Source organism: Microcaecilia unicolor, chromosome 2 (genome assembly GCF_901765095.1).
Source record: "Microcaecilia unicolor chromosome 2, aMicUni1.1, whole genome shotgun sequence".
NCBI classification, from domain to species: domain Eukaryota; kingdom Metazoa; phylum Chordata; class Amphibia; order Gymnophiona; family Siphonopidae; genus Microcaecilia; species Microcaecilia unicolor.
Genome location: NC_044032.1, coordinates 90,639,777 through 90,665,872, shown reverse-complemented (window position 1 = coordinate 90,665,872; position 26,096 = coordinate 90,639,777). Strand labels below are relative to the sequence as shown.

Below are 26,096 nucleotides of genomic sequence, written 5' to 3'. Positions count from 1 at the left end.
GAAAACGGATAGGGAGCCAGTGAAGGGTCTTAAGGAGAGGGGTAGTATGAGTAAAACGACCCTGGCGGAAGATGAGACGGGCAGCAGAGTTTTGAACCGACTGGAGAGGGGAGAGGTGACTAAGTGGGAGGCCAGCAAGAAGCAGATTGCAGTAGTCTAAACGAGAGGTGACAAGGGTGTGGATGAGGGTTTTGGTAGAGTGCTCGGAAAGAAAGGGGCGGATTTTACGGATGTTGTAAAGAAAGAAATGACAGGTCTTGGCAGTCTGCTGGATATGAGCAGAGAAGGAGAGAGAAGAGTCAAAGATGACCCCAAGGTTTCGAGCTGAGGAGACAGGGAGAATGAGAGAGCCATCAACAGAAATAGAAAACGGGGGGAGCGGGGAGGTGGGTTTGGGGGGGAAAATGAGAAGCTCGGTTTTGGTGATATTTAATTTCAGGTGGCATTGAGACATCCAGACAGCAATGTCAGACAAGCACGCTGAAACTTTGGTTTGGATGCAAGGTGAGATATCAGGGGTAGAAAGGTAGATTTGGGAGTCATCAGCATAGAGATGGTAGGAAAAGCCATGGGATGAGATTAATGAACCACGGGAAGAAGTGTAGATAGAAAAGAGGAGGGGACCAAGAACAGAACCCTGAGGTACGCTGACAGGCAGAGGGATAGAAGTAGAAGAGGATCCACCAGAGTGAACACTAAAGATGCGGCGGGAGAGGTAGGAAGAGAACCAGGAAAGGACAGAGCCCTGGAATCCAAGTGAGGACAGGGTATCGAGAAGTATGCTGTGATCGACAGTGTCAAAAGCAGTGGAAAGATCAAGAAGAATGAGGATGGAATATTGACCTCTGGATTTAGCCAGTAATAGGTCATTGGAGACTTTAGTAAGCGCAGTTTCGGTTGAGTGGAGAGGGTGAAAACCAGATTGTAGTGGGTCAAGAATAGCATGTGAGGAGAGAAAATCATGGCAGCGGCGGTGAACAGCACACTCAAGTAATTTGGAGAGAAAAGGAAGGAGGGAGATGGGTCGGTAATTAGAGGGACAAGTAGGGTCGAGTGAAGGCTTCTTAAGGAGAGGTGTGACCACAGCATGTTTAAAGGCAGCAGGGACAGTCGCAGTGGAAAGTGAGAGGTTGAGAATGTGACAGATAAAAGGAATAAGAGCAGGAGAGATGGCATTAAGAAGGTGGGTGGGAATGGGATCAGAGGAACAGGTGATACATTTGAGGAAGAAAGGAGAAGTGTAGTTTCCTCAATAGTAACTTCAGGAAAGGAGGAAAGGGAATGAGGGGAAGGAGAGAGAGGGGAACAGACAAGTGGAGGGAGAGGTGGTGAGGTAGAGAAAGCAAGGTTTATCTTTTGAACCTTGTTGTGAAAGAATTCAGCAAGGGTCTGAGGAGATAATGAAGGGGGAGTTGGGGGAGGAGGCACCTTGAGGAGAGAGTTCAATGTGGTGAAGAGAAGTCGAGGATTAGAGCCAAGAGAGTTGGTCAGTTGGATATAATAATCCTGTTTGGCATGTGAAAGAGCAGATTGGAAGGAGGTCAGCATGAACTTAAAGTGTAAGAAATCAGCAAGGGCCCGAGATTTCCGCCAGAGGCGTTCGGCGGAGCGGGTACAGGAACGTAGGTAGCGGATATTAGAAGTCAGCCAAGGTTGAGGTTTTGTACGCCTTACAGGGCGGGTCATCAAAGGTGCAAGAGTGTCTAAGGCAGAGGATAGAGTATTGTTGTAAGATGAAACAGCCTCGTTAACAGAAGTGGATGGTGCCACAGTAGAGAGGAGGTTTGAAACATGGGAGGATAGAGATGAAGGGTCAATATCGTGAAGATTCCTAGATAAATTAGATAAGATAGGACGGGACTGGGAGGGAGGAGATTTAAGTGTGAAAGTTATAAGAAGAGGTCAACAACTACTTTGGAATAAATTGGCTGGATTTTCAGAGTTATTCTTCCTACAATTTTCAGAAGGTTTAGGCCCCTAGCATTGGGAGAAAAGAGCCTAAGGGTTGTAGTTACTAACATGTGCATTTGGTTTTGTCTCCATTAACATAGCTAGCAATCACTTTTAGTAACGAAGTCAATTGCATAAAGTGGAACTTGCTTTAAAATAATGCAAAGTAAGGCAGCAATTCCATAACCGCGTGCCCACATTTACATACTACATGAGCATATATATAGAATACCATCATTTCTGCAAGTAGAGCAATATACCTAAGCATTATTCTGTAAGGGGGGTGTAAATGGCAGCCCACCCATGTGTCTTTCATACTAAACCCACTTGATTACCCCATTGCATTTATGTAATATGCTACACATGCAACTTACAGAATACTCACATCCCAGATATTCATGCACTTAAAACATTTGGCCATTAATATCTGGGATGTTATACCAAGTCTATGATTGGAGTAACTGCAGGCACTTACCCCTGGATTCTATATAGCGCCTAGAGATCCATGCCGAAATCCAGGTGGATTCTATAACTACGTGCATAACTTAATTGGCTTAACAAGCTAACTAGCATTGATAACAGCACCTAACAAGCAATAATGAGCACTAATTGGCAATAATTAGAATTCACACACAACTCAGTAAGCGTATTCTATAACGCACTGTGCCTAACTTCTAACACACGCAGACAAAAAGGGACATGGTTATGGGCGGGGAAATGGGTGAAATGTGGGCATTCCAATATTTACATGTGTAGTTATAGAATATGGCCCTCTGCGCATAAATCTACTTGCCAGGATTTACACCATGTTTTCGTTGGTGTAAATGGAGGCCCATAGTTTTAGGCACTGGGATATCAACTAAGTGTATTCTATATACCACGCTTAAATCTAGGTGCTGCTTATAGAATACACTTAGGTGGAAATGTTTTCTGCGTGGATTTTTTAGACCCCAAATATAGAATCCCCCCCTTTAATGTAAGGTATGTGGATACTGAGTTATGGTAGTATTCTAGAATGGAATCTGGGCATCCAGGTGCCATTATAGAATAGCTCTGTGTATGGCATTGGGGCACCTAGAAGGAGGTGCCCACTTATAGAAGAATTACCCCCTAACCCCCAGGTTCTATATATAACTAAGGTTGTGCATACAGATTTGGCAGTGTGGCCAAATTGTGAATGCAACTTAATTGGTTAATAAGGCAATTGGCACTGATAATTGACCACTAACAAGCAATTATTGGCACTAATTGGCACCAATTAGAATTTATACATGCAACTTTTTAAGCATATTCTGTAACATGGTACGTGTAAATTCTAACACGTGGATCTCAAAAGGGGTGTGGCCATGGGAGGGGCATGGGCATGCCATGGGTGTTCCTAAAAATTACATGTACTGTTATAGAATATGCCCAATCTGCGTCTAAGTAAGGCGCAGGCATTTACACCAGATTTAATTGGCATAAATGGTCACGCCTAAATTTTAGTCATGGGAATGGGTGCTATGTGTATTCTATAAACCACACCTAACCCTAGGCAAGGTCTACAGAATATGACTAAGTGGTTTTTTTTTGCGCCATATATAAAATTCACCCCTTACTGAGTTATTGAATGCTAATTAATAACACAGGTTTTTAACTATGGCCCTCAATCAGTACCCACCGGTCTGCAGAAATTTAAATCTGATGACATGATACTTACAACTGCAAATGTGCCATTCCAGATTCTGGTGGATACATTCACGAAATATTCACCCTTCAACTTCAAGTTATTCAGCCAGCACTTAATAGTATTACATGTTGCAGTTTCACAGTTCTTTCACAGGAATGCAAAAGAAAAACTCATTAGCAAGATGTAACATATTTCAAAACTTGTTATGAATATCCATAAGTTCAAACAGTGCAATTATTACAGTAAGGCATCCAGTTAATAATAATAACAGAAGAGAAAAAAGGAACTCAAAAATTCTTTTCATTGAGTAGAGACGGAAAATAAAAAGAACAAGAAAAATAAATGCACTGCAATCAATTTGGTACAGGTTTAACAATGGCTCTCAAACGTTCTCTAGAGTATTAGGGAGTAAGGAGTCCTTTTTACTAAGCTGTGCTAATGGATGTAGTGTGTGCTAATGATTAGCACACACTAAATGCTAAGAAGCTTATTTTATTCCTATGGGCTTCTAAGCATTTAGCACACGCTAATCATTAGCATGTGCTAAGTTCATTAGCGCACCTTAGTAAAAAGGAGCCCGAAGTTTGTAAAGAAGGTGTACTGTGATACACACATAAACCATTCAAATACTGGCATATAAGTGTGTATGTGTACACATTCACACATATATGCGAAATGTAAGCCTACACACTATTTTATAATTACACAATTCTGTTTGTATGTATTGGGGTAGATGATTCCAAAGTCTGGGGCATATGACAACTAAGACAGAGTCCCAATGGACTGTAAATGAATGTGTTGAATGGCTAGTATATTGAGCAGGTTCTGAGTTGATGAGCCTAAACTTCTAGTATGGTGTGAGATATCTGAAAAGAGACTCTGTAATTTCATGTTTATGGATTTTAAACACTAATATTAGTATTTTGAATTGGATTTTGTATTTAACAGGAAGCCAATGTTCTTTATGAATAATGGGTTACATGGTTCCATTTTGTTGCACCTCTTATTGTCATGTCCCCTACCTCAACGCACTCTTCGTCTGCAGGCAACACGGGGTCCCATCGACGCTCACTCTTGACCGGACACAGGGCATACTGCCGGTTCCCTCGGGCCTGTGCTTATTTGGCGCTTTTGCGCTGCAGTGTCTCTTGCATTACCTGGCTTCTGGCTCGCTCCAGGATTCTCCACCCCACCTCCTGTCCAGGGTGGGATTGGATGCACCAGCAGTCCATTTCCCTGGGTATTCCTCATTTCCCTTCACCTGGCCTATCAGTGTCTTCCTTTTCTTTAGTCTTCTCTTGCTGCACTCCTATTGGCCTCCCAGTCTTTCCCTCCTCCTGCTCTCTATCCTGTGGCAGCACCCTTCACCCTGCTGACGTCAGATGCCAGCACTTTATCAGCTGATCTCCTCCGGGTTCCATGCTTCAGTCTTCTACTCTGGTAGGTCTTGCTTACTCTGATGTGTGTACTTGCCCCCATTGCCTGCCTTTAGACCCAGCGTGTTCCTGCACTAAACTCTGTGCCTGCTGCCTGTATTTTGACCCCAGCGTGTTCCTGACTACTTTCTGTGCCTGCCTGCCTGCCTGTTTGACCCAGCGTATTTCTGATCTACCCTCTGTGCCTGCTGCCTGCCTTTGAACCAGTGTGTTCCTGCCTGCTCTCTGTGCTTGCTGCCTGCCAATTGCCCTCTGGGCTCCTGCCAGTATCCAGAACCCAGTTCTTCTCTGCCTCTCGGCTCCTATTCCTCTTGGCCCCTGCTTTCTGAAGCCCTGTCGGCCACCCGCACCTAGGGGCTCAACCTCTGTGGAATAGTGGTCATCGCAGGTGAAGTATCAGTGGTTTGCCCGACCGCTGAGTCAGGACTAGGACTTCTCCAGTGCAACTCAGCATAAGGACTCACGAGTCTGACACATATACGTTTTATCGCAGTATGTTGTAAAAGTTGCAAATGTTGAATCCCCAAAAGAAATGAGTTACAATAGTCTGGATTTGTAATCAACATGAGAATCATTGAATGCAGGGCTTCAACAGAGAACAGTGACTGAACTGAGAGTATTATATGTAATTGTAGAAACCTTTTTGGAAAAAGATGAAATATGATCTTTAAAAGATAAATCAATATCTATGATTATTTCAAGGATTTTTTAAAGATGTAACCAGTGAATTGGTACAAATACCATTGTACCCTAGGTAGTTGGGTATTTACATCTTTTTCAATGAAAAATACACCTTTGGTTTTCTCTAGGTTTAGTTTCATTTTATGGTCTACCAGCCAATCTGCAGTCCTTTCACTTTTCCAGTTGAGGGAGTTAATCTCTATATCAGTGTTGTTGTTAAGTGTGGTCTTGTATTTGAAAGTCATCAGCATAAGCAAAAAGCTGTCAAGTCAGGAGATTGAATGAAACCAAGTAATAGTGCCATAAACATGTTAAGGAGAGTCGACACCAGTACATAACTCTGAGGGACTCTACTGTTAAATGTGTAGGGAGTTGATGGGATGATGCCCATTGTATAAAGAATTCCCAATTACTGAATATGATCTAATTCAAGAGAGAACCACCAAAGGTTGAACATATTACATATTTATAAAGCTCAGGATGATTCTTCCAGCAGCTGAAATCATTATATAGTCACCAACTCATAGTGCAATAATGTTAGTTTCTGAAGGAATCCTGAACTGCACATTCATTCCACTTGAGGGGTCACTCTAAAAGTGTCTAATGCCTAATTTTCTGATTAAAGGGCACCTGTAGCTGTCTTCCATGATACCTGTTAACAGGTTAGTGTTACCAAATAGTATTTTAAGTAATAAGTTCATTCTTAATTTTTCATTTTTCTAGTCTGCCATTCCTGATCAGACTAAGGGTGGATAACATCATAAGTCCACGTGAATAACCTCTATTATTGTTACATTAACAAGTGTCTTGGAATGTTAGAGTACAGTAACAATGAATTACCAACATAAACATAATTTTGGGTGCAGAACACACCCAAAACTGATGAACTGATATAATAAACCACTCTAAAACCAATGATTTAAATTAAGGTACCTCTTTGAGTAGCAAAGGGGGCAATTCGTTATAGCAGGTCGGCTAGACTTAGGGGCCTGAAAAGCACACGTTAGGAGCGTATTCTATACAGGAACAAGGCACTTAATTACCTTGAAGAAGAATAGTACAATGGTTATTATGTGGCTAGTAATGAGAGAGGAACAATTCTAGACCTAGTCCTTATTGGAGCGAATGATCTGGTGCAGGATGTAATGATTCTGGGGCCTCTTGATAACAGTGATCATAACATGTTCAGATTTGATATAAACTGTGGAGTAAGTACACACAAGAAATCCAATACGTTAGCATTTAACTTTCAAAAAAGGAGGACTATGATAAAATGAGAAGAACAGTGAAAAAAAATTTAGAGGAGCAGATGTGAAAGTCAAAAAATTTACATCAGGCGTGGATGCTGTTCAAAAACACATGGTTCTGAAAGCCCAGGCTAAATATATTCTGTGTACTAAAAGAGGAGGAAGGAAGAACAAACGACAGCCAGCATGGTTCTATTCGAGCTAAAAGAAAATCCTTCAGAACATGGAAGAAGGATCCAACTGAAAATAATAGGAAACCAGCATAAAGAATGGCAAGGTGAAATGCAAAGTGCTGATAAGAAGGCAAAGAAGATTGCACTGGAGGTAAAATGCATAGTAAAAACTTGTTAAGTATATTAAAAGCAAGAAGATGCAAAAGAATTGGTTGGACAGCTAGATGACCGAGGGGTAAAAGGGGGCACTCAAGGAAGACAAGCCATTGTGAAAAGATTAAATGAATTCTTTGCTTCGGTCTTCACCGAGAAAGATGTGGGAGAGATACCTGTGCCAGAATGGTATTCAATTCTGACGAGTCATAGAAACTGAATGAAATCTTTGTAAACCTGGAAGAAGTAATGGGGCAATTTGACAAACTGAAGAGTAAGCAAATCACCAGGACCAGATGGTATACATCCCAGAGTACTGATAGAATTGAAAAATTACACTTGCAGAACTATTGTTAGTAATTTGTAATTTATCTTTAAAATCAAGGATGGTACCTGAAGATTGAAGAGTGACCAATGTAACGACTATTTTTAAAAAGGGTTCCACAGGTGATCCGGGAAATTATAGACCGGTGAGCCTGATGTTGGTGCTGGGCAAAATGGGGGATGGGATGACTTCCTTATGAGAAAGGCTGAAACAACTAGGGCTCTTCAGCGTGGAGAACAGCTGAGGGGAGTTATGATAGAGGTCTATAAAATGATGAGTGAGTGGAACAAGTAGACATGAATCGCTTTGTTTTACTCTTTCCAAAAATACTAGGACTAGGGGGCACGCAATGAAGCTACGAAGTAGTAAATTTAAAATGAATCAGAGAAAATATTTCTTCACTCAATGTGTAATTGAACTCTGGAATTTCTTGCCAGAGATTGTGGTAAAAGCAATTAGCTTAGTGGAGTTTAAACAAGGTTTGGATATCTTCCTAAAAGAAAAGTCAATAAGCCAATATTTAAATGGACTTGGGAAAATCCACTTCTTCTTTCTAGGATAAGCAGCATAAAATGTATTGTACTGTTTTGGGATCTTGCCAGGTACTTGTGACCTAGATTGGTCTCTGTTGGAAACAGGATACTGGGCTTGATGGACCTTCGGTCTGTCCCATTATGGCAATACTTATGTACTTAACATTTAGGCATGATCATTCATGCCAGCCATACAGCTGATGCAAACGACAGCGCCTACAGTACATTATTCAGGAATGTGTGTAACTTACATTATTCTGTAAGTTGCATGTGCAAGTGGGATCCCTGCCTGTATCCTGCCAATACCCTGCCCCTGTGCATGCCCTCTTGCACTTAAGCCCTAAAGTTGTACACTTTGGTACAGAATAGAGTTTAGGCAGTGTCCTAGTATGCACGTGTGAATGGTAGTGCCTAGTTTAAAGTATTTAAAGTGAAAGTGTTTAAATTTATATGTGTTTAAAGATTACTATAAATGTATGTTTCATGTGTGAGGGTATGTGGGTTTTTTGCATGTATATGTGTAGGGTATAATGTGGGTGTATATCTTAGGGAGTGTGTAGTGGAGGTAACTCTGAGGTTTATCTGCTAGATCCATCCTTCACCAATTATTTCAAGTATTTGTTTTTCCTGTCATTGCTGACTTTTCTTTGTGCCAAAGTGCTAGACGGGTGAGGGGTGCATCTGGAATGGAGCACTGGTCCTCATTCTACAGCCTCTGCTTCACACAGAACTTTTAGAGGACCAGTTCTCTGAAAACACTGACCTAATCTTTCTAATATTCATACCCCTCTGAGATATTCACATGCGATTCCAGCATGCCAAACTTAGTAAATCTCCATTCTATTTTAGGAGAGTTACTATGCTCAGAGACAAATGGATAGACAGATAAATGTTTATCCCTTTTTAACTGTCTAATTCTTGCCAACAATCTGTATATTGAAAAGCCTAAACATGCTATAGATATTCTTACCAGCTCTTTTGTAGATCTAAAATTTTCCTCCTTGAAATATGCAAAATATGGTTCTCCTCCTATTCTTAGTGGGTTTATTGTTGCATCACAGGTGATACCATTTGCCTAAAATAAATTTAAGCATACTATAGAAATTAGAAAATAAATGTCGCAATACAGTCCAAAATGAGACACTATTATGAGTCCCACAGCACATAAAGAAACATAACCTCTTCAAAAAAGCTTATCCCACCGACCCAACATAAATCCCCACACCCAGCAGCACAACATAATCAAAGATCGTACTGGACAATTTACTTCCTCTTCCCCCTCGACCCCATGACGCCTGATATATTTCTATCTCATGTGACCACAACACAATCTTGTATTTGTTACCAATTGTAATGGCAAACACCTTTACGATACTTTGTAAGCCACATTGAGCCTGCAAATAGGTGGGAAAATGTGGGGTATAAATGTAACAAATAAATAAAAAATAAAGATATAGCATATGCAAATGGCCAATGTCTGTGAACAGCCATTTTAGACAGCCACGATTTGCATGTGAGAATCCACAGCACACACAGTTTTCAAGGAGGTGTGTTGGTGTATTTTGGGCATACCTAAAAAGTATGGGGAATTTTATAACGTTGCACCAGTTTTAGGCATGAAAATGGGAGAGATTCTATATATGGCACCTAAAAAATCAGCGCGGAAATCAGTGCCGACTAAGCGTATTCTATAAGCGACACCTAGATTTAGGCACGGTATATAAAAAACGCTTAGTTGATATCTCAGTGCCTAAATCTACGTGCATCCATTTGCACCAACGAAAATGTGGCATAAATCCCAGTGCGTAGATTTACACACTTGGCTATATTCTATTACTACGTGTATAAATTTTGGAATGCCCATAAAACGCCCATTTCTCAGCCCATAACCATACCTCTTTTTGCCTACACACGTTAGATGTTCAGCACATTTTGTTACAGAATATATTTATGCACGTAAATTCTAATTAGTGCCAATTATTGCTCATTATTGCTTGTTAAGTGCTGTTATCAGCACTCATCAGCTTGTTAAGTTACGCGCATTGTTATAGAATCCACTTGAATTTTGGCGCGGATCTCTAGGTGCGCTATATAGAATCTGGGGGAATGTATGTAACTGTTTACATTTTATTCATTTATACATGTAATAGCAATGTATGCACATAAATGACAAGTCAAATAAATGAGCAGTGGATCCAGAGCTTCCTTTCAATACTAGCACATGAATCTGTATGTTCTGAAATACCAACATACATGTGTATGTGCCAGCACATGCATGTATCTGTTGCTTTGTTGACCATGTAGATATTTTAGACAATTGCAAAATGAGTACTGCCGCAGCATGTAGCCAGGACACATATAACCATTCCTAAATATATTTTAGAAAAGGCTCTATGTCATTCAGATCCTTTTCTAAAATACAAGGCACTAGTGGAAACTAACAGAATCAGTCTCTAAGTTGTATGTTCTCACATTCCAGCTATTTGTATGGACTGTATGCATTGCAACTGTTGCAGTTTTTTTAATGACATTTGTTATAATATTGTTCTCAGTTTTTCTATATGTTAATTGACTTCAGTATTTATTTGACATAAAATTCCATTTTAAAAATCTCTGAGTTGTAAGTTCTTTCTAAAATCTGCCTTACTGTTTCTAAAATTGACTCCAATACGTTTATCTGGGAATGAGAAGGTGAGAGGATGATAAGAAACAGCTACAACAGTACCAAGATACATGAAAAAATACATTTTACATGTTAGCTATATTCTCCTATGTGTTATCTCTATATACCTTCAGAAAGCACAGTAATTCAGCCAGCTTTTTCCAGGGAAAAAAAAAGCAATTTTCACAGTTGTGGAAACTGAAAAAATTGCAAATTACAGTTATCAAACACACTAATGACCCTATTTTTTTTTAATTGCAATTATGGTTTCTTGCAGGTCTATACAGATGATGGAATATTTTTCCTTACTAGAGAAAATGGTGTATAGTGTACATAATATAATGAGAGTGTGTTAAACCTGCAAATTACAGTGAGGAATTTGCTCCTGGTATGGAACAAATTATTTTCAACCCAAAGGACTTTCCCATATAATCCTATCCATTCTTAGTTTATATTCTGTGCTCTTTACCTGGTCTGTGTCCACTCCAGTCAGGTACATTAGGTGATTCTGTCCTTTGGTGAGCTCTGGAAACTGGATGGTCACAAAGGCCATGTTTATTGGAATACTTCCTGTTGTAATCTATAGAACAAAATATTTGGTTAATACACATAGATGGGCATTTGTGATATGACATCTAAGTCCGATTTTGGACATTTTGCACAAAACATCCAAAATCTGAACAGGAAAAAGGTCATTTTCGAAAAAGATATAGGAGGAGCCAGCATTTTTAGTAGACTGGTCCCCTAGACATCCCAGGAGAGCAATGGGACACCCTAGAGGGCATTACTGTGCACTTCATAAAAATGCTCCCAGGTACACATATCACCTTTGCTCTCTTATCTTGTCTCCTGGGACCTCCAAAAGCCTCCCAAAACACACTGTCCCCACTATACACCACTATAATAGCCCTTATGGGTGAAGGGGGCATCTATATGTGGGTACAGTACAGTTTTGGTGACTTTGGGAGGGGGTCACAGTTTCCACCACAAGTTTAACAGGTAGTGGGAGATAGGTACCTGAATCCCCCACTCCATTGTGCACTGCACTGACCACTACACTACTCCAGGGACCTGCATGCTGCTCTAATAGACCTGACTTTAACATCTGAGGCTGTAATAAAGCCTGGTAAGTCATATTTTTTTTCATATTTTTAGGGGGTTGGGATGGGGTCAGTAACCACTGGGGGATATTAGGGAGTCACCCTTATTCCCTCCCATGGTCACCTGATCATTTAGGGCACCTTTTTGTGCCTTATTTGTTCCAAACACAGGTCCAGCCCAAAACGTCTTAGTTTTAATCCTGGACATTTTTGTTTTGTTCCATTAAGACTGTAAAACGTCCACGTGTTAGGCACACCCTAATCCTGCCTTCAAAATGTCCCCGACAAGCCCCCTTGTGATTTGGACACACTGCAGATGAACTGCATAGATAAATGTTTACAAAATAGATTTTGAAAAGAAAAATGTCCAAATAGTTCTTTATGACACTTTGGATGTTTTTCTCTTTTGAAAATGAGCCCTATAGGAGCCCAAGACCACTAGTCATTTACAAGATAACATTCCCAGAGAAGTCATTTCATGGGCATGACATGGGCAGTGTTACGTGATGAATGTTTCCAGCCCATAACAGATCGTAAAACAACTTCCTAGAGGTGGGAAGAAAAACGTCCAGTGAAATGAAATATGTTGGAATATTGAACCAATATTACAAAGATAAGCGGTTCAAGACTTGAAATGTTTTCTTAGAATGTAATTTTGAAAAGACTTAGATAAATAAAATTAAAAACTATGGAGGCTTTTATGACTCATGACGAAGCTGCTCAGGTGGAAAAAGCTGTTCAAATGGATCAGGCTTTAAAAACAACTATATAGATTGGGACCCTGAGCTTCTGAAGTCTTTTCCTCCATTTATAGAAACAGCACTATAAAAACACTAGTGATAAGATTGATATCTGGTATTAGGATTGTTTGAGATTTTCATAGGACCAGATTACAGCTTTAATTATTTTAGGAATATCAAAAATGAAATATATTACTGTGTTTCAGTTACAATGGCAAATCTAAATATTAAAAAAGCATATTTATACTGACCTTCACTGTAAAGTTGAATTCGGGACCATATCATTTAAATTATGGACAGGAGAAGGAACATGACCAGTAGAATACACTTCATAAAATTGATGTTGGTTATCCTGGTAAAAATTAAATATGAGAAAAACCTTTCAAAACCGTAGTTAATAATCTGCCTTCTACGTGATTGCAAATGTACTGAAGAATCAACATATAGCATTAAGAGATTGCAGCAAGCATGCTCTCTGATCCTTACAAAATACCTATACATGTTGTGGCATAAGGCATTATGCCTCAGCAGTTTATAATTCTGCTCTTTGTGGAGACCCCCCATTATAACCTGCCCAACTTACTGAACTCAGTCATTGCAGTGACAGCCCTTGGCCAGAAGTCAGGTAGGTACCAGTGCTCACTTGAGATCTCTCTAATCATGGAACCTAAATCTGAACCACTAGGTGTCATCATTAGTACATAAATAATGCCACACTGGGAAAAGACCAAGGGTCCATCGAGCCCAGCATCCTGTCCACGACAGCGGCCAATCCCGGCCAAGGGCACCTGGCAGCTTCCCAAACGTACAAACATTTCTATACATGTTATTCCTGGAATTGTGGATTTTGCCCAAGTCCATTTATGGACTTGTCCTTTAGGAAACTGTCTAACCCCTTTTTAAACTCTGCCAAGCTAACCGCCTTCACCACATTCTCTGGCAACGAATTCCAGAGTTTAATTGCTTGTTGACTGATCCTCCCCACCCCACCCCACCCCCTCCCTCACTTCAAGATACTGTGACTATTATATCCATAGTAACTCTAGTTCCAGGGAGCAGTATACCCAACAGAGAATTAAACCCATGCCCTCTTCATAGCAGTACACAAACCTGCTCTGCGCCATTCAGATAGCCATGACTCAATTTTTTAAAATACAGAATGTTATTTTTTATATTTCTTGAAGCTGACCAATAATTTTCTACCTGAATTAATTTCATTTAAGACAAGTCTTTTTAACCCACAACTTTCAAACTAAGGGGTCCTTTTACTAAGGTGTGCTGAAAAATGGCCTGCGGTATTGTAGGCATGGTTTTGGGCACATGCAGATTATTTTTCAGATTGCCTGTAAAAAATGCTGTTTTTTTATTTTTGCCGGAAAATGGATGTGTGGAAAAATAAAAATTGGCACGCGTCCATTTTGGGTCTGAGACCTTACCGCCAGCAATTGACTTAGCAGTAAGGTCTATCATGTTAACCGTGCAGTAATCGCCTATGCACATCAAGTTGGAGTTACCACTGATTTTCTGGCACACGTAGCAAAGACGTGTAAAGAATGAAATTACTGCACGGGCCACGCAGTAGCCGGGCTGGTATCTCCGAATTGACACGCGTTAGATGCGCGTGGGTGCCTACGCGGCTTAGTAAAAGGGCCCCTACAAGTCATATGGTGTGGGGTACAACATAAAAATCAAATATAACCCATAACAGAAAATCCATCACACCCCTCCTCCAACCTCCCAAAACTGATCAACCCCTACTCCCCAATCTCTCTCTCAGTGTTATCCTGAAAATTACTTTGAATAAAAGCCAGGTTTTAAGGTGATACCTAAAATAAACATAACCCATAGTTCTCATAATAGCATAACAAATATTTTTAATTTACAAATTTGGAGCGAATTAAAGCGATTAAAGCCTTTGTGAATATAGCCCAAGCAGTATATTCTCATTATTCTATATTGAGTAATAAAGAAGAATTAAACAATAAGAACATAAGAATAGCCATACTGGGTCAGACCAGTGGTCCATCTAGCCCAGTATCCTGTTTCTAACAGTGGCCAATTCAGGTCACAAGCACCTGGCAGAAACCCAAATAGTAGCACCATTCCATGTTACCAATCCCAGGGCAAGCAAGCTGAAGTTTCAGCAGAGATACAATATTGTTTATAGATCACGGTCTGTGAGACACTTCTTGCTGGCTGTTCGCGAAATACTTGACCATGCATTGGTTCTCAGTAATGTTGATTATTTTAATGCTCTTTATCAGGGTCTTAGAGTCTCTGATATTAAGCAGCTTCAAATGATTCAAAATGTGGCTATCAAAGCAGTAACAGGTGCTAAGAAATATGAGCACCTGTTGTCGCTTTTACGTGAGACCCATTGGTTACCAATCGCATCTCATAGATCCTATAAGTATTGTTCTTGGTCTTAAAATTTTACAGGTTCGCCTTCCACAACTTCTTGTCAGCTTTATTACTTCCTTACACTTCTTAACGTACCCTTAGATTGAGTCAGCAACATTTACTTATTATACCCACATTCAAACAAATACAACATGAAGGAATTAGGAAAAGGATTTTTAGTGTTATTGCCCCTCACACGTGGAATACTCTTCTACAAGATTCCCTACATAAATTCAAAATCAAACTAAAGACCCTATTATTTGAGGATGTGTTTCCTGAGCACTCTGACTTTCATTGGTATGGGTGGAGTCGTGTTTTTGTGGGAGAGGGGGGGGTCCTGGATGTCACATTTACATTGCTTTCTTATAGTGTAGTATCTATTACCTTTCCTATCCTAAAGGAATTCTTTTCAATTTTTAATTCTATATATGTGTAAACCACTTAGTCTCAGATACAAATATAGCAAATAATAAAGAAACTTGAAACTTGAACTTGAACTTGAAGCAGTGGCTTCCCTATGTCTAGCTCAATAGCAGACTATGGACATTTCCTCCAGGAAAATGTCCCAGACCTTTTCTTAACCCAAATATGCTAACTGCTGTTACTACATTCTCTAGCAATGAGTTCCAAAGCTTAGCTATTCATTGAGTGAAAAATATTTCCTCCTATTTGTTTTTAAAAGTATTTCTATGTAGCTTCATTGAGTGTCCCCTAGTCTTTGTACTTTTTTGAAAGTAAAAATTGATTCACTTTTACAGATCATAGATGTCCCCCAGGCAGTGGTGTGCTGGAGCCGGCTCTGTCCGGCTCGCAAGAGCCGCTTGTTAAATTTTGACAGCTCTTGCGAGCCGGTTGTTGTTGGGGCGAGCCGGCTCCATTGCAGGAGGTAAGCATGGCAGGAGGGCGCCATCACAGGCCATGCTTACCTCCCCTGCCGCTCCGAAGCATGTCCAACGATGTCCTTCGCCCCCACCCTCCCCTCCTGCTCCATCCGTCTTGTTTTAATTACCTCCGTCGAAGTGCACACGATTTAAAGCCCTGCTGCGTGCTGGCCGTCTCTCCAGGCTTTCCCCTGCTTCCTTCGGTGATGTTCGCGCCCTTAGTCCCGCCTTCTGATGTCATTCTGACGTCATTTCCTTTTTCCGCGAAGGCGGGACTAAGGGCGCAAACATTACCGAAGGAAGCAGGGGAAGCCTGGAGAGATGGCCAGCATGCAGCAGGGCTTTAAATTGCGTGCGCTTCAATGGAGGTAATTAAAAAAAGACGGATGGGAGCGGGAGGGGAGGGGGGGGGCGAAGGACATCGTCCGTTGGACATGTTTCAGAGCGGGAGGGAAGGGCAGGAGAGGGAGGAGAATCACTGGGCATGGATGGGTAGAGGGGGCAGGGGAGAGATTTACTGGGCATCGATGGGGAGAGGGGGGGGCAGGGGAGAGACTTGCTGGGCATGGATGGGGAGAGGGGGGCAGGGGAGAGATTTGCTGGGCATGGATGGGGAGAGGGGGGCAGGGGAGAGACTTGCTGGTCATGGATGGATGGAGGGGGCAGGGGAGAGATTTGCTGGGCATGGATGGTGAGAGGGGGGCAGGGGAGAGATTTGCTGGGCATGGATGGGGAGAGGGGGGTAGGGGAGAGACTTGCTGGGCATGGATGGGGAGGGGGGGCAGGGAGAGACTTGCTGGGCATGGATGTGGAGGGGGAAGGGGGAGAGATTTGCTGGGCATGGATGGGGAGAGGGGGCAGGGGAGAGACTTGCTGTGGCATTGGATGGGGAGAGGGGCAGGGGAGAAACTTGCTGGGCATGGATGAGGGAGAGGGGCAGGGGAGAGATTTTCTGGGCATTGATGGGAGAGGGCAGGGGGAGAGACTTGCTGGGCATGGATGGGCAGAGGGGGGCAGGGGAGAGAAGTGCTGAGCATGGATGGGCAGAGGAGGGCAGGGGGAGGATTGCTGGGGCATGGATCGGCAGAGGGGGGCAGGGAGAGAATTGCTGGCATGGATGGGTAGAGGGAGGCAGGGGAGAGAATTGCTGGGCATGGATGGGCAGAGGGGGGCAGGGGAGAGAATTGATGGGCATGGATGGGTAGAGGGTGGCAGGTGAGAGATTTGCTGGGCATGGATGGGGAGAGGGGGGCAGGGGAAGAGACTTGCTGGGCATGGATGGATGGAGAGGGGGGGCAGGGGAGAGATTTGCTGGGCATGGATGGGGAGAGGGGGCAGGGGAGAGATTTGCTGGGCATGGAATGGGGAGGGGGGGGAGGGGGAGAGACTTGCTGGGCATGGATGGGGAGAGGGGGCAGGGGAGAGACTTGCTGGGCATGGATGTGGAGGGGGAAGGGGAGAGATTTGCTGGGCATGGATGGGAGAGGGGGCAGGGGAGAGACTTGCTGGGCATGGATGGGGAGAGGGGGCAGGGGAGAGATTTGCTGGGCATGGATGGGAGAGGGGGCAGGGGGAGAGACTTGCTGGGCAGGGATGGGCAGAGGGGGGCAGGGGAGAGAAGTGCTGAGCATGGATGGGCAGAGGAGGGCAGGGGAGAGAATTGCTGGGCATGGATCGGCAGAGGGGGCAGGGGAGAGAATTGCTGGGCATGGATGGGTAGAGGGAGGCAGGGGAGAGAATTGCTGGGTATGGATGGGCAGAGGGGGGCAGGGGAGAGAATGGATGGGCATGGATGGGTAGAGGGGGGCAGGGAGAGAAGAGAGTTTCAGGACATGGATGGAGGGGAGGGAAGGGAGAGAGAAGAAATGCTAGACATGGAGGGAAGATAGAGGAAGGAGATTAGATGAGGGAAAAGGAAGTGAGGAGAGAAACTGTACATGGATGGAGAAAATAGGCAGAAGCTGGATCCACTGTACAGTCAAGTCTGCGGAGGACCAGAAATGAAGAAGAAAGGAGGAAAGAAAAGAAATAAATGGAAAGGAAGCCCTGGAAACGGAGTCAAGGGAACAGATAGAGAGCAGCATAATCAGATACTGGGCCAGCATGATCAGAGAAACAAAGTCACCAGACAACAAAGGCAGAAAAAAATAATTTTATTTTCATTATAGTGTTTGGAATATGTCCACTTTGAGAATCAGGTGCTGAATGTTAAAAGTTTATATTTATTTACTATTTATGGCATTTTATCCCATATTAAACATGAATTAGATTGGAACCTGGGATCATTTAATTTTTTTTCCTGGAGAAAGTAATTCATTGCCCCCCCCCCCCCCCCCGGCTATAGCCAGCTCTGCAATTTTTTGGGGGGCGCAGAGGTGGATGGGGGCACCGAGGTGGACTGGGGAGAGAGCCTGTTGTTAAAAATTTACCAGCACACCACTGCCCCCAGGTAACGTCCAACAGTGTTGACCTGAATTGCAAACCTTTCAAACACACAGCCTACTCTCCAGCTGCCGCCCAGCCTGTCCTGGACCAGCCTTCTCCAGAACAGCCTGCCCAGGAACAGCCTTGTCCAGTCCAGCCTGCTGTCGAGAGGGCCTGGGAGAAAATGGTGTTGGATCCTAAGCAGTGGGAGATACCCCCACCCTTCAACAGGGCCACACCCAGCAGCAGATGGACATAGAGAAGAAGGCCCCCTGGAGGAACATGCCCCCACTGGAGGGGGAAGAATGGACAGACCAATAGCCCTCCTAGGCAACTAGGCAGAAGGTCACATCAGCTAAGCTCCCCCTGAAATGGCTGCCGGCATGCAAGTCACAGGCATCTACAGAGGACATGCAGCAAGAGCTGAGAGCACTACGCCACATTCAGGGCAATACTCAGGAAGCTCAGGATGCTCTGTGAGTAGCAACTGCAGCAGAGTTTAATTACACGTGAGTGAAGAAAATGTTCTCTGATTCGTATTAAATGTACTACTTTGTAGATTCATCGCATGCCCCTTAGTCCTAGTATTTTGTAAAGAGTAAACAAACGATTCACATCTACCCATTCCACTTCACTCATTATTTTATAGACCTCTATCATATCTCCCCTTAGCCGTCTTTTCTTCAAGGTGAGAGCCCTAGATGCTTCAGCCTTTCCTCATAGGGAAGTCATTCCATCCCCTTTATCATTTTCATCGCCCTTCTCTGTACCTTTTCTAATTCCACTATATCTTTTTTTGAGATGCAGTGACCAGAATTGAACACAATATTTGAGGTGATGTTATAGATAACCTGCATTTATGCACCTAACTGCTATCAGTTGGTATGTGTGATACTATTCTGTTCAACAATGGCATTCTATTCTGTTATAATATATGTAAACCACTGCAAGAGCAATATATCAAGTTTTAAAACAAAGAGATGCACATTGGATTGACAGATTAAAACTGAGTGGCTTAAACAATCATATGGAGTGGAATGTAAGGAAATATGTAGGAAACAGTAACAATATAGAGAGTCTCCAATGAAAGTGTTTTCCGGTGAATAAGTTCATAATTTAGGCTGTTCTACAGCAGGCCTGTCCAACCTACGGCCCATGCGCCAGAATCCAGCCCACCAAATATTTTTTTTCTAGCCCTTGGAAGTTTGGCAATTTTTGTGGTGCTTACTGCAGGATTTCTGCTTCCTCACCATTACTCGACCCTCTGTAAGCTTGAGCCACGTGGAACCAGAAGTTTGAATTGGTTTTGCAGTTTCAAATCTCACGAGACTTCAAACCATGAGATCAACCTGAATTTCCAGCACCACTGGACTCAAGCTTGTAGAGAGCCGTGTCATGGTGGGGAAGCAGGAATCCCTCTGCTTCTTCTGCAGCTGAAGCCAGGTAAAAGGAAAGAGACTGGGTGAAGAACTTGGGGGGGGGTGGGTACATGAGAGCAGGAGCGTAGCAAGACCTCGGTGGGAGGGGGGTCCAGAGCCCAAGTTGGGGGGCACAGTTTAGCCTGCCTTCCCCAGCCGACGATCCCCCGCCACTTTGGACCCCCTCCCACCAATGACCCCCCATCAACCCCCCCACGTTGACACCACCACCGCCGACCATCCCCCATCGCCACTGCCACTGCCACTGCCAGGTACCAGGTACAGTCTCTCTTTCTCATGCAGGGGCATAGCTAGGTGGGGCCACGGGGGCATGGGCCCCCACAGATTAAGCCCTAGCTCTCTCTACTTTGGACCCCCCTCCACCGCCGACGACCCTCCCCCATCGCCACGCTGCCTGGTACCTTTGCTGGCAGGGGTCCCCAACCCCCGCCAGCAGAAGTCTTCTTCAGCGCTGGTCGACTCCGGTGCCTTCGCTGATGATCTGTTTCTGACTCCTGACATACTGTATGCACGTCCTACACAGGGCTACGTACAGGACGTGCATGCAGGACGTTTCAAGTTTTTAAATGTCTATCTCCCCTGCCCCTTCTTTCCTCTAGGCTATAGATATTCAGGTCTTTCAGTCTCTCTCATACATCTTATGGCGCAAGCACCATATCATTTCTGTCGTCTTCCTTCTGGACCACTTCTAGTCTTTTTACATCCTCAGCAAGAGAGGGCCTCCAAAACTGAACACAGTACTCCAAGTGGGGCCTCAACAGCAACTTGTACAGGGGTGTCAACACCTCCTTTCTTCTGCAGGCTACTCCTCTCTCGATGCAACCTAGCATCCTTCTGGCTACAGCCACTGCTTTTTTTACAGAATAATGCTTAAGCAGAGATTCTCACTGTTGTGGAAGCTGCTACAAGTTAAGTGGTGTTAGTCACAAATTTTAAATTATAAATTCACATAGTTTCGAAAAAAAAGTTCAAGTACTGGATCGCTGAAGATTTGCACAGCATTGCCTGAAATGGTTTGATAGCAATGCTGTTGCTCTGAACTCTGATGATCCTAATACTATTATTAAGAAAATCAGTGAAAGTACTATAGGATTTTGAAGTGACATTGACATTTTGAAGTATGTTTAAGTAGAAGCTGCTGGAAGTTATCACTGTAGTGTATATGTCCCTGCACATATATCATTTTTGTTGTAGTTATTGGATTAAGCGACTTTTCAGCATTTATGCACATACATAATGCACATATATACCAATACTGTAATCATTTACATGCATAATATTAATACCTTATTTACAGAATTACTCCTAATGCTGGACTTCACGTTGAGCAAGTGTAAATAAGTAAATATGATTGATTAATAGGAATACTTCTAAAAGCACCAACAGCACAGTGCTGTAGATCTGTTGATTCTTCCACTAAGCACAATGCTCCAATCTCCAATCTTCATTCAGTACTTTACCTTGTGAAATGAACTTCAGCCTCATATCGGACAGGAATTGTTATGTTGACCATGTTGTCCAGTTCTTGCTCTTCATCGCTTTCACTGTCAAAATAGATTACTGATTTGTATTAAATCTCAGAAGGTTTACTAACAAATGCAAAAAGAAATGTCAATTTGTTATAGGGGAAAAGTGATATACCTCAATGCTTGGAAACTTATAAACACTTTATTCTGGAGGTGCTTGAGATTAAAATCGAAGCTAATATCAAAAGATACCTATTCAAAATAAAAGAAGTTTAGAAAGGAAAACAAGCAAGAAGAGAAAGCTGCAAATCTACTATTATGCAGAACTTCTGTAAGCCTTGAGGTACAAGTGATAAGTGGATAAATCTGTCTCTCTTAAGTGCACCCTTAAATCTAACTTGTCTAGTTAGATTCAATTGGATGCTCAGCAGTAATTCTAGCAGGTTAACCTGTAAAAATATCTGATTAACTTTGCCACTTAGGTCCTCAGTGAAAATCAATAGAACCCTTTTACTAAAGGATGTTAAGCACTTACTGCTGGATTCTATACAGCACAGCTAGCATTCTGTGCTGAAAGCTAAGCATATTTCATAACGTTGTAACTTAATTGGCTTAATAAGTTAATCAGTGTTGATAACAGTATCTAACAAGCATTAATGAACATAATTAGAATTTACACGTACAACTCGCTGAGCGTATTCTGTAATGAACTACACCTAAATTCTAATATGTGCAGTTCAAAAGGAGCATGGGCATGGTCATGGGCAGGGAAATAGGTGTTTCATGGGTGTTCCAAAATGTACATGCATATTTATAGAATATGGCCCAGTATACATAAATTTACATGCAGGGATTTATGCCACGTTTTTGTTGGTGTAAAAGGAGGTGCATAGTTTTAGGCACTGGGATATCAGCTAAGCATATTCTATATAGCACACCTAAATCTAGGTGCCACTTATAAAATACACTTAGTCAGAAATGTTTACCATGCAGATTTTTTAGGCGCCTTATATAGAATCTGGCCCATAGGAAGAAATTCAATTAATGACACTCAAAGTTAGGCACTAGGATGAGCTGCACTAAGCCAATACTCTGTAAAGGGCACTCGGCATGGAGCAACATTTACAGAATACTAGCTTATCACACATTTTGGACTACATTCTATATATGGTGCCTGAAAAATTGGTGTTGAAAATATTTCTGCTTAGTCATAGTCTGTAAACCATGCCTAAATCTAGGTGCAGTTTACAGGATATGCCTTACAGGTTTATAGAATACACCTAGTGGGCATGCCTGTGCCCCTAGCTCTAGGCACATCCATTTACGACAAGTAAAACTTGGTGTAAATACTGGCGCCTAAGTAAGGCTTGGAGCAGGTGTATTCTATAACCCTGCATGTAAATTTTTGAAATGCCCACAGCCCGCCCATTCCACGCCCATAGCCAAGTCCCCTTTATAGCAGCGCAGATTAGAATTTGCATGCACCACTTTACAGAATACACCTAGCAAGTTGTGCACGTAAATTCTAATTAATGCCAGTGTCAATAATTGCTTGTTAAGTGGCAATTATCAGCATGGACTGGTTTATTAAGTAATTAAATTGCACATGCAAATCTAGAGTATAACTGGATTTGTGTGTGCAATTTCAATTGTGCTATATAAAATCCAGGGGTTTGTGCCTAACTTTGGGCATGAACATTTGTGTCTGCTACAAGCTATTGCAAATGCTGGCACCCAACTGTTGATAGTGAGGCACGCAAATGCAGGTATTCTATAACATTGCACCTAATTTCTGGGAACACCCTGACCTACCTATGCCCCTCCCATGGCCATGTCTGTATAGCATTGCACACTATGAAAATTAGGCACTCATGTTATAAAATAGAGCTTAGGGCAAATCCATGTGTAAGTCCTAATTAGTGCCAATTAAGTGCTTGTTAATGCTCATAATAATCGTTATCACCTAATTGGATAATTAGTTTATGCATGGAACTGTGATATGTGCACAAAATTGTGCACCCAGCTTTTGGTGACTTATACACCATCCAAAGATTAATGCGCAGTTACAAGCTGAAATAGGCTACTGTGTGTCTGCATTAATATAGTAACATAGTAGATGACAGCAGATAAAGACCTGCACGGTCCATCCAGTCTGTCCAACAAGGTAAAGAGGTTATGTGGAAATTTGTTTCTGCATGTTAAACTATGCGTTACTGAGAGGCCCTTTTACTAAGACGTGTAGGCACCTACGCGTGTTCAATGCATATCAATTTGGAACTACCACCTGGCTACTGCGTGCCCCGAGCAGTAATTCCATTTTTTACGCATGTCCGATACGCGCGGCAGAAAATATTTTTTTATTTTCCACCATATGGCGCTAACTGGGCAGTAATTGGCAGTGTGCATGCGCTGACGATTACCACTCAGTTAACACGTGAGACCTTACCACTAAGTCAATTGGTAGCAGTAAGGTCTCAGGGCCAAAATGGATGCATGCCAATTTATATTTTGCCGCACATCCATTTTTGACCCCAAAAGGCCTTTTTTGCAGCCGCATTGAAAAATGGATCTGTGTGTGTGCAATATACATGTCTACAACAGCGCAGCCCATTTTTCGGCGCACCTTAGAAAAAGGACTCCTGAAGTTTTTAGAATTTTTCTACCCTGGGGCATGGCATGGATGGAGAGTGGGGCATGGAAGCGTCAGCAAGTTAGCGCATTATGAGGGTCTTTTACTAAGACACGCTCACATTTTTGGCACACGCTAAATGTTAGAGATGCCAATGCATTCCTATGGACGTCTCTAATGCTTAGCGCACCCAAAATTTTAGCGTGCACCAAAAACGTGAGCGTGCCTTAGTAAAAGACACCCTATATTTGCCACACACTAATTGCCTAGTGCAGAGATAGCACAGGACATTGTATATGCTTCCGCATTAACAAGAAACAGGTCTCATGTGTTAATCTGAATATTAACACTAGACTTGCAACCCCCCCCCCCCCCAAAAAAAAAAAAATCAGAAGATGGGAATGCCCCTTTTAGATGCAGTGTTAGTTTTGGGCTTGCTGCACATTAAAATTCTGTGTTATAGCTCATTAAGTCCTTTGGTAGAAAGGCCTCTATGACTGATTTGTTCATCTTTCTGGGCTCATCATAACTGAAGAGCAAGCTGTAATAAGCAGCTTCTAACTGATCAACTAGCTGCTATGTGTAATAAAATAATACTAATTTAAATGTAAAATCAACATATGATTTTGCTGAATTATCAGAAAATATTTTTAAACGGATACAAATGAATGCAAAAACATGCATATACATGCAACTGGACTTTAAATACTGTGTGATAAATGGTAAGGATGTCTAACAATAAATATTATATAAAAGAAAAGCATAAAATTTACCTGCTGCCCTTTTCTAAAAACAGGATAGCCAACTTGACAGCTCACTGATCCTGGTACTTGCCAGTTTGACACAACACTTCAGTACCATCAATCTAGAAGAAGAAAAAAAATACATTATTCTTTTCATCCTTTTTTAGTACTATGCACATCTATCACATTTATAAACCATAGGCTGGATTCAGTAAATGAAGCTAAAATTCTGTGCTGAAAAAATCGGCACTGAATGGTTTTGTATAAAGGGTGCTCTGGGATGGGCGCCCTTTATAGACCAGCATGTAGCAACAGGATCCTCACTCAACGTTGCGCGTGAGGATTGACACCAACTGAATCCAGGTGTAAATCTCAGCATAGATCCCTCAAATTCTATAACACTGTGTGCATTTTAAGGGAATGCTCCTGACCTGCCCATATCCCTCCCATCATTACACCCCCTTTTCAGATCTGTGCAGAAACACTTAGACGCTGATATTGAGACAGCGGGAGTTAGTCCGGCTAACTCCCACTGTCGTTGGCAAACCCAGAAATTCTGGCCACTAGCATTGAATTTCCAGGGTTATTTTTGGTGCCACAAACATAACCAGTTAAGCTGATATTCATCGGTTGACCAGCTATGTTCTAGTTGTCAAAGTTAGACCTGCTATTTAGGCGGGTCTATCTGGCCGTTAAACTTAACTGGTCATCCGCTGAAAATCAGTGGTAACTGCATATGTCACATGACATAGCCAGTATCCAGGCTAGCCGCTGACTAGGATATTCAGCGGGAGATACCTGGTTATCTCCCGATGAATATCGGCTTGAGGGTATTTAACCAGCCAGGTGACGTTCCTGGACGGTTAAATAGTTTTGAATATCCGGCAGTTAGGCTCTGTACTATAACAGGGCACTAAGTATAGTTCCGCACAGATCTGCTGATTTGGGGCCATTTCTTGGCCTTGCTTCTATTATAATACTTTTCTGTGTCAAAACAATTGGTGCAGAAATAACACATGATACTAGGCACCATATATAGAATTCCGTAGCATAAGTCTATAAATTTAATTGCTCTACTTCTGATTATATTTCAACCACCAATTTAATGTCATTCTAACATGTAAACTATATAGAATATAATTATTTATTCTTGAGAAACCAATACTCTTTCCCTAAAAATGATAGCAGAGCAAGACGTAAGATATTTCACTTTGTGTTGGCAAATTGGAAAGATACCAAATTAGCTCATGTGACATTATGGTGAAATCATGTAAAGTTAATAGCCAGATGACTGAACAGAAAGATTGCATTTTCATTATCACCAAACTTGGAAACCTATTGCTGATTGTTGTCATTTATCTGAAACTATAATCACTGTCTTGAATCTGAGCCAAAAGGAGATGTGATCCTTCCCTCTATGATATAAGATTCATTGTGGATCAAGG

The 26,096-nt window shown here is 42.2% G+C and overlaps 1 protein-coding gene across 1 annotated transcript in view; it reads right to left on the bottom strand.

Annotated features, from left to right (window-relative positions):
* Positions 1-26,096, bottom strand: part of ITGA2 (integrin subunit alpha 2) — a 192,385-nt gene that overhangs the window by 17,074 nt on the left and 149,215 nt on the right. The window contains 10 exon segments of the mRNA XM_030193117.1: positions 3,650-3,763; positions 9,138-9,242; positions 11,299-11,409; positions 12,921-12,949; positions 12,952-13,008; positions 13,011-13,021; positions 21,274-21,357; positions 21,455-21,531; positions 24,682-24,731; positions 24,734-24,773. Of these exon segments, the coding sequence (XP_030048977.1) occupies positions 3,650-3,763; positions 9,138-9,242; positions 11,299-11,409; positions 12,921-12,949; positions 12,952-13,008; positions 13,011-13,021; positions 21,274-21,357; positions 21,455-21,531; positions 24,682-24,731; positions 24,734-24,773 (678 nt within the window).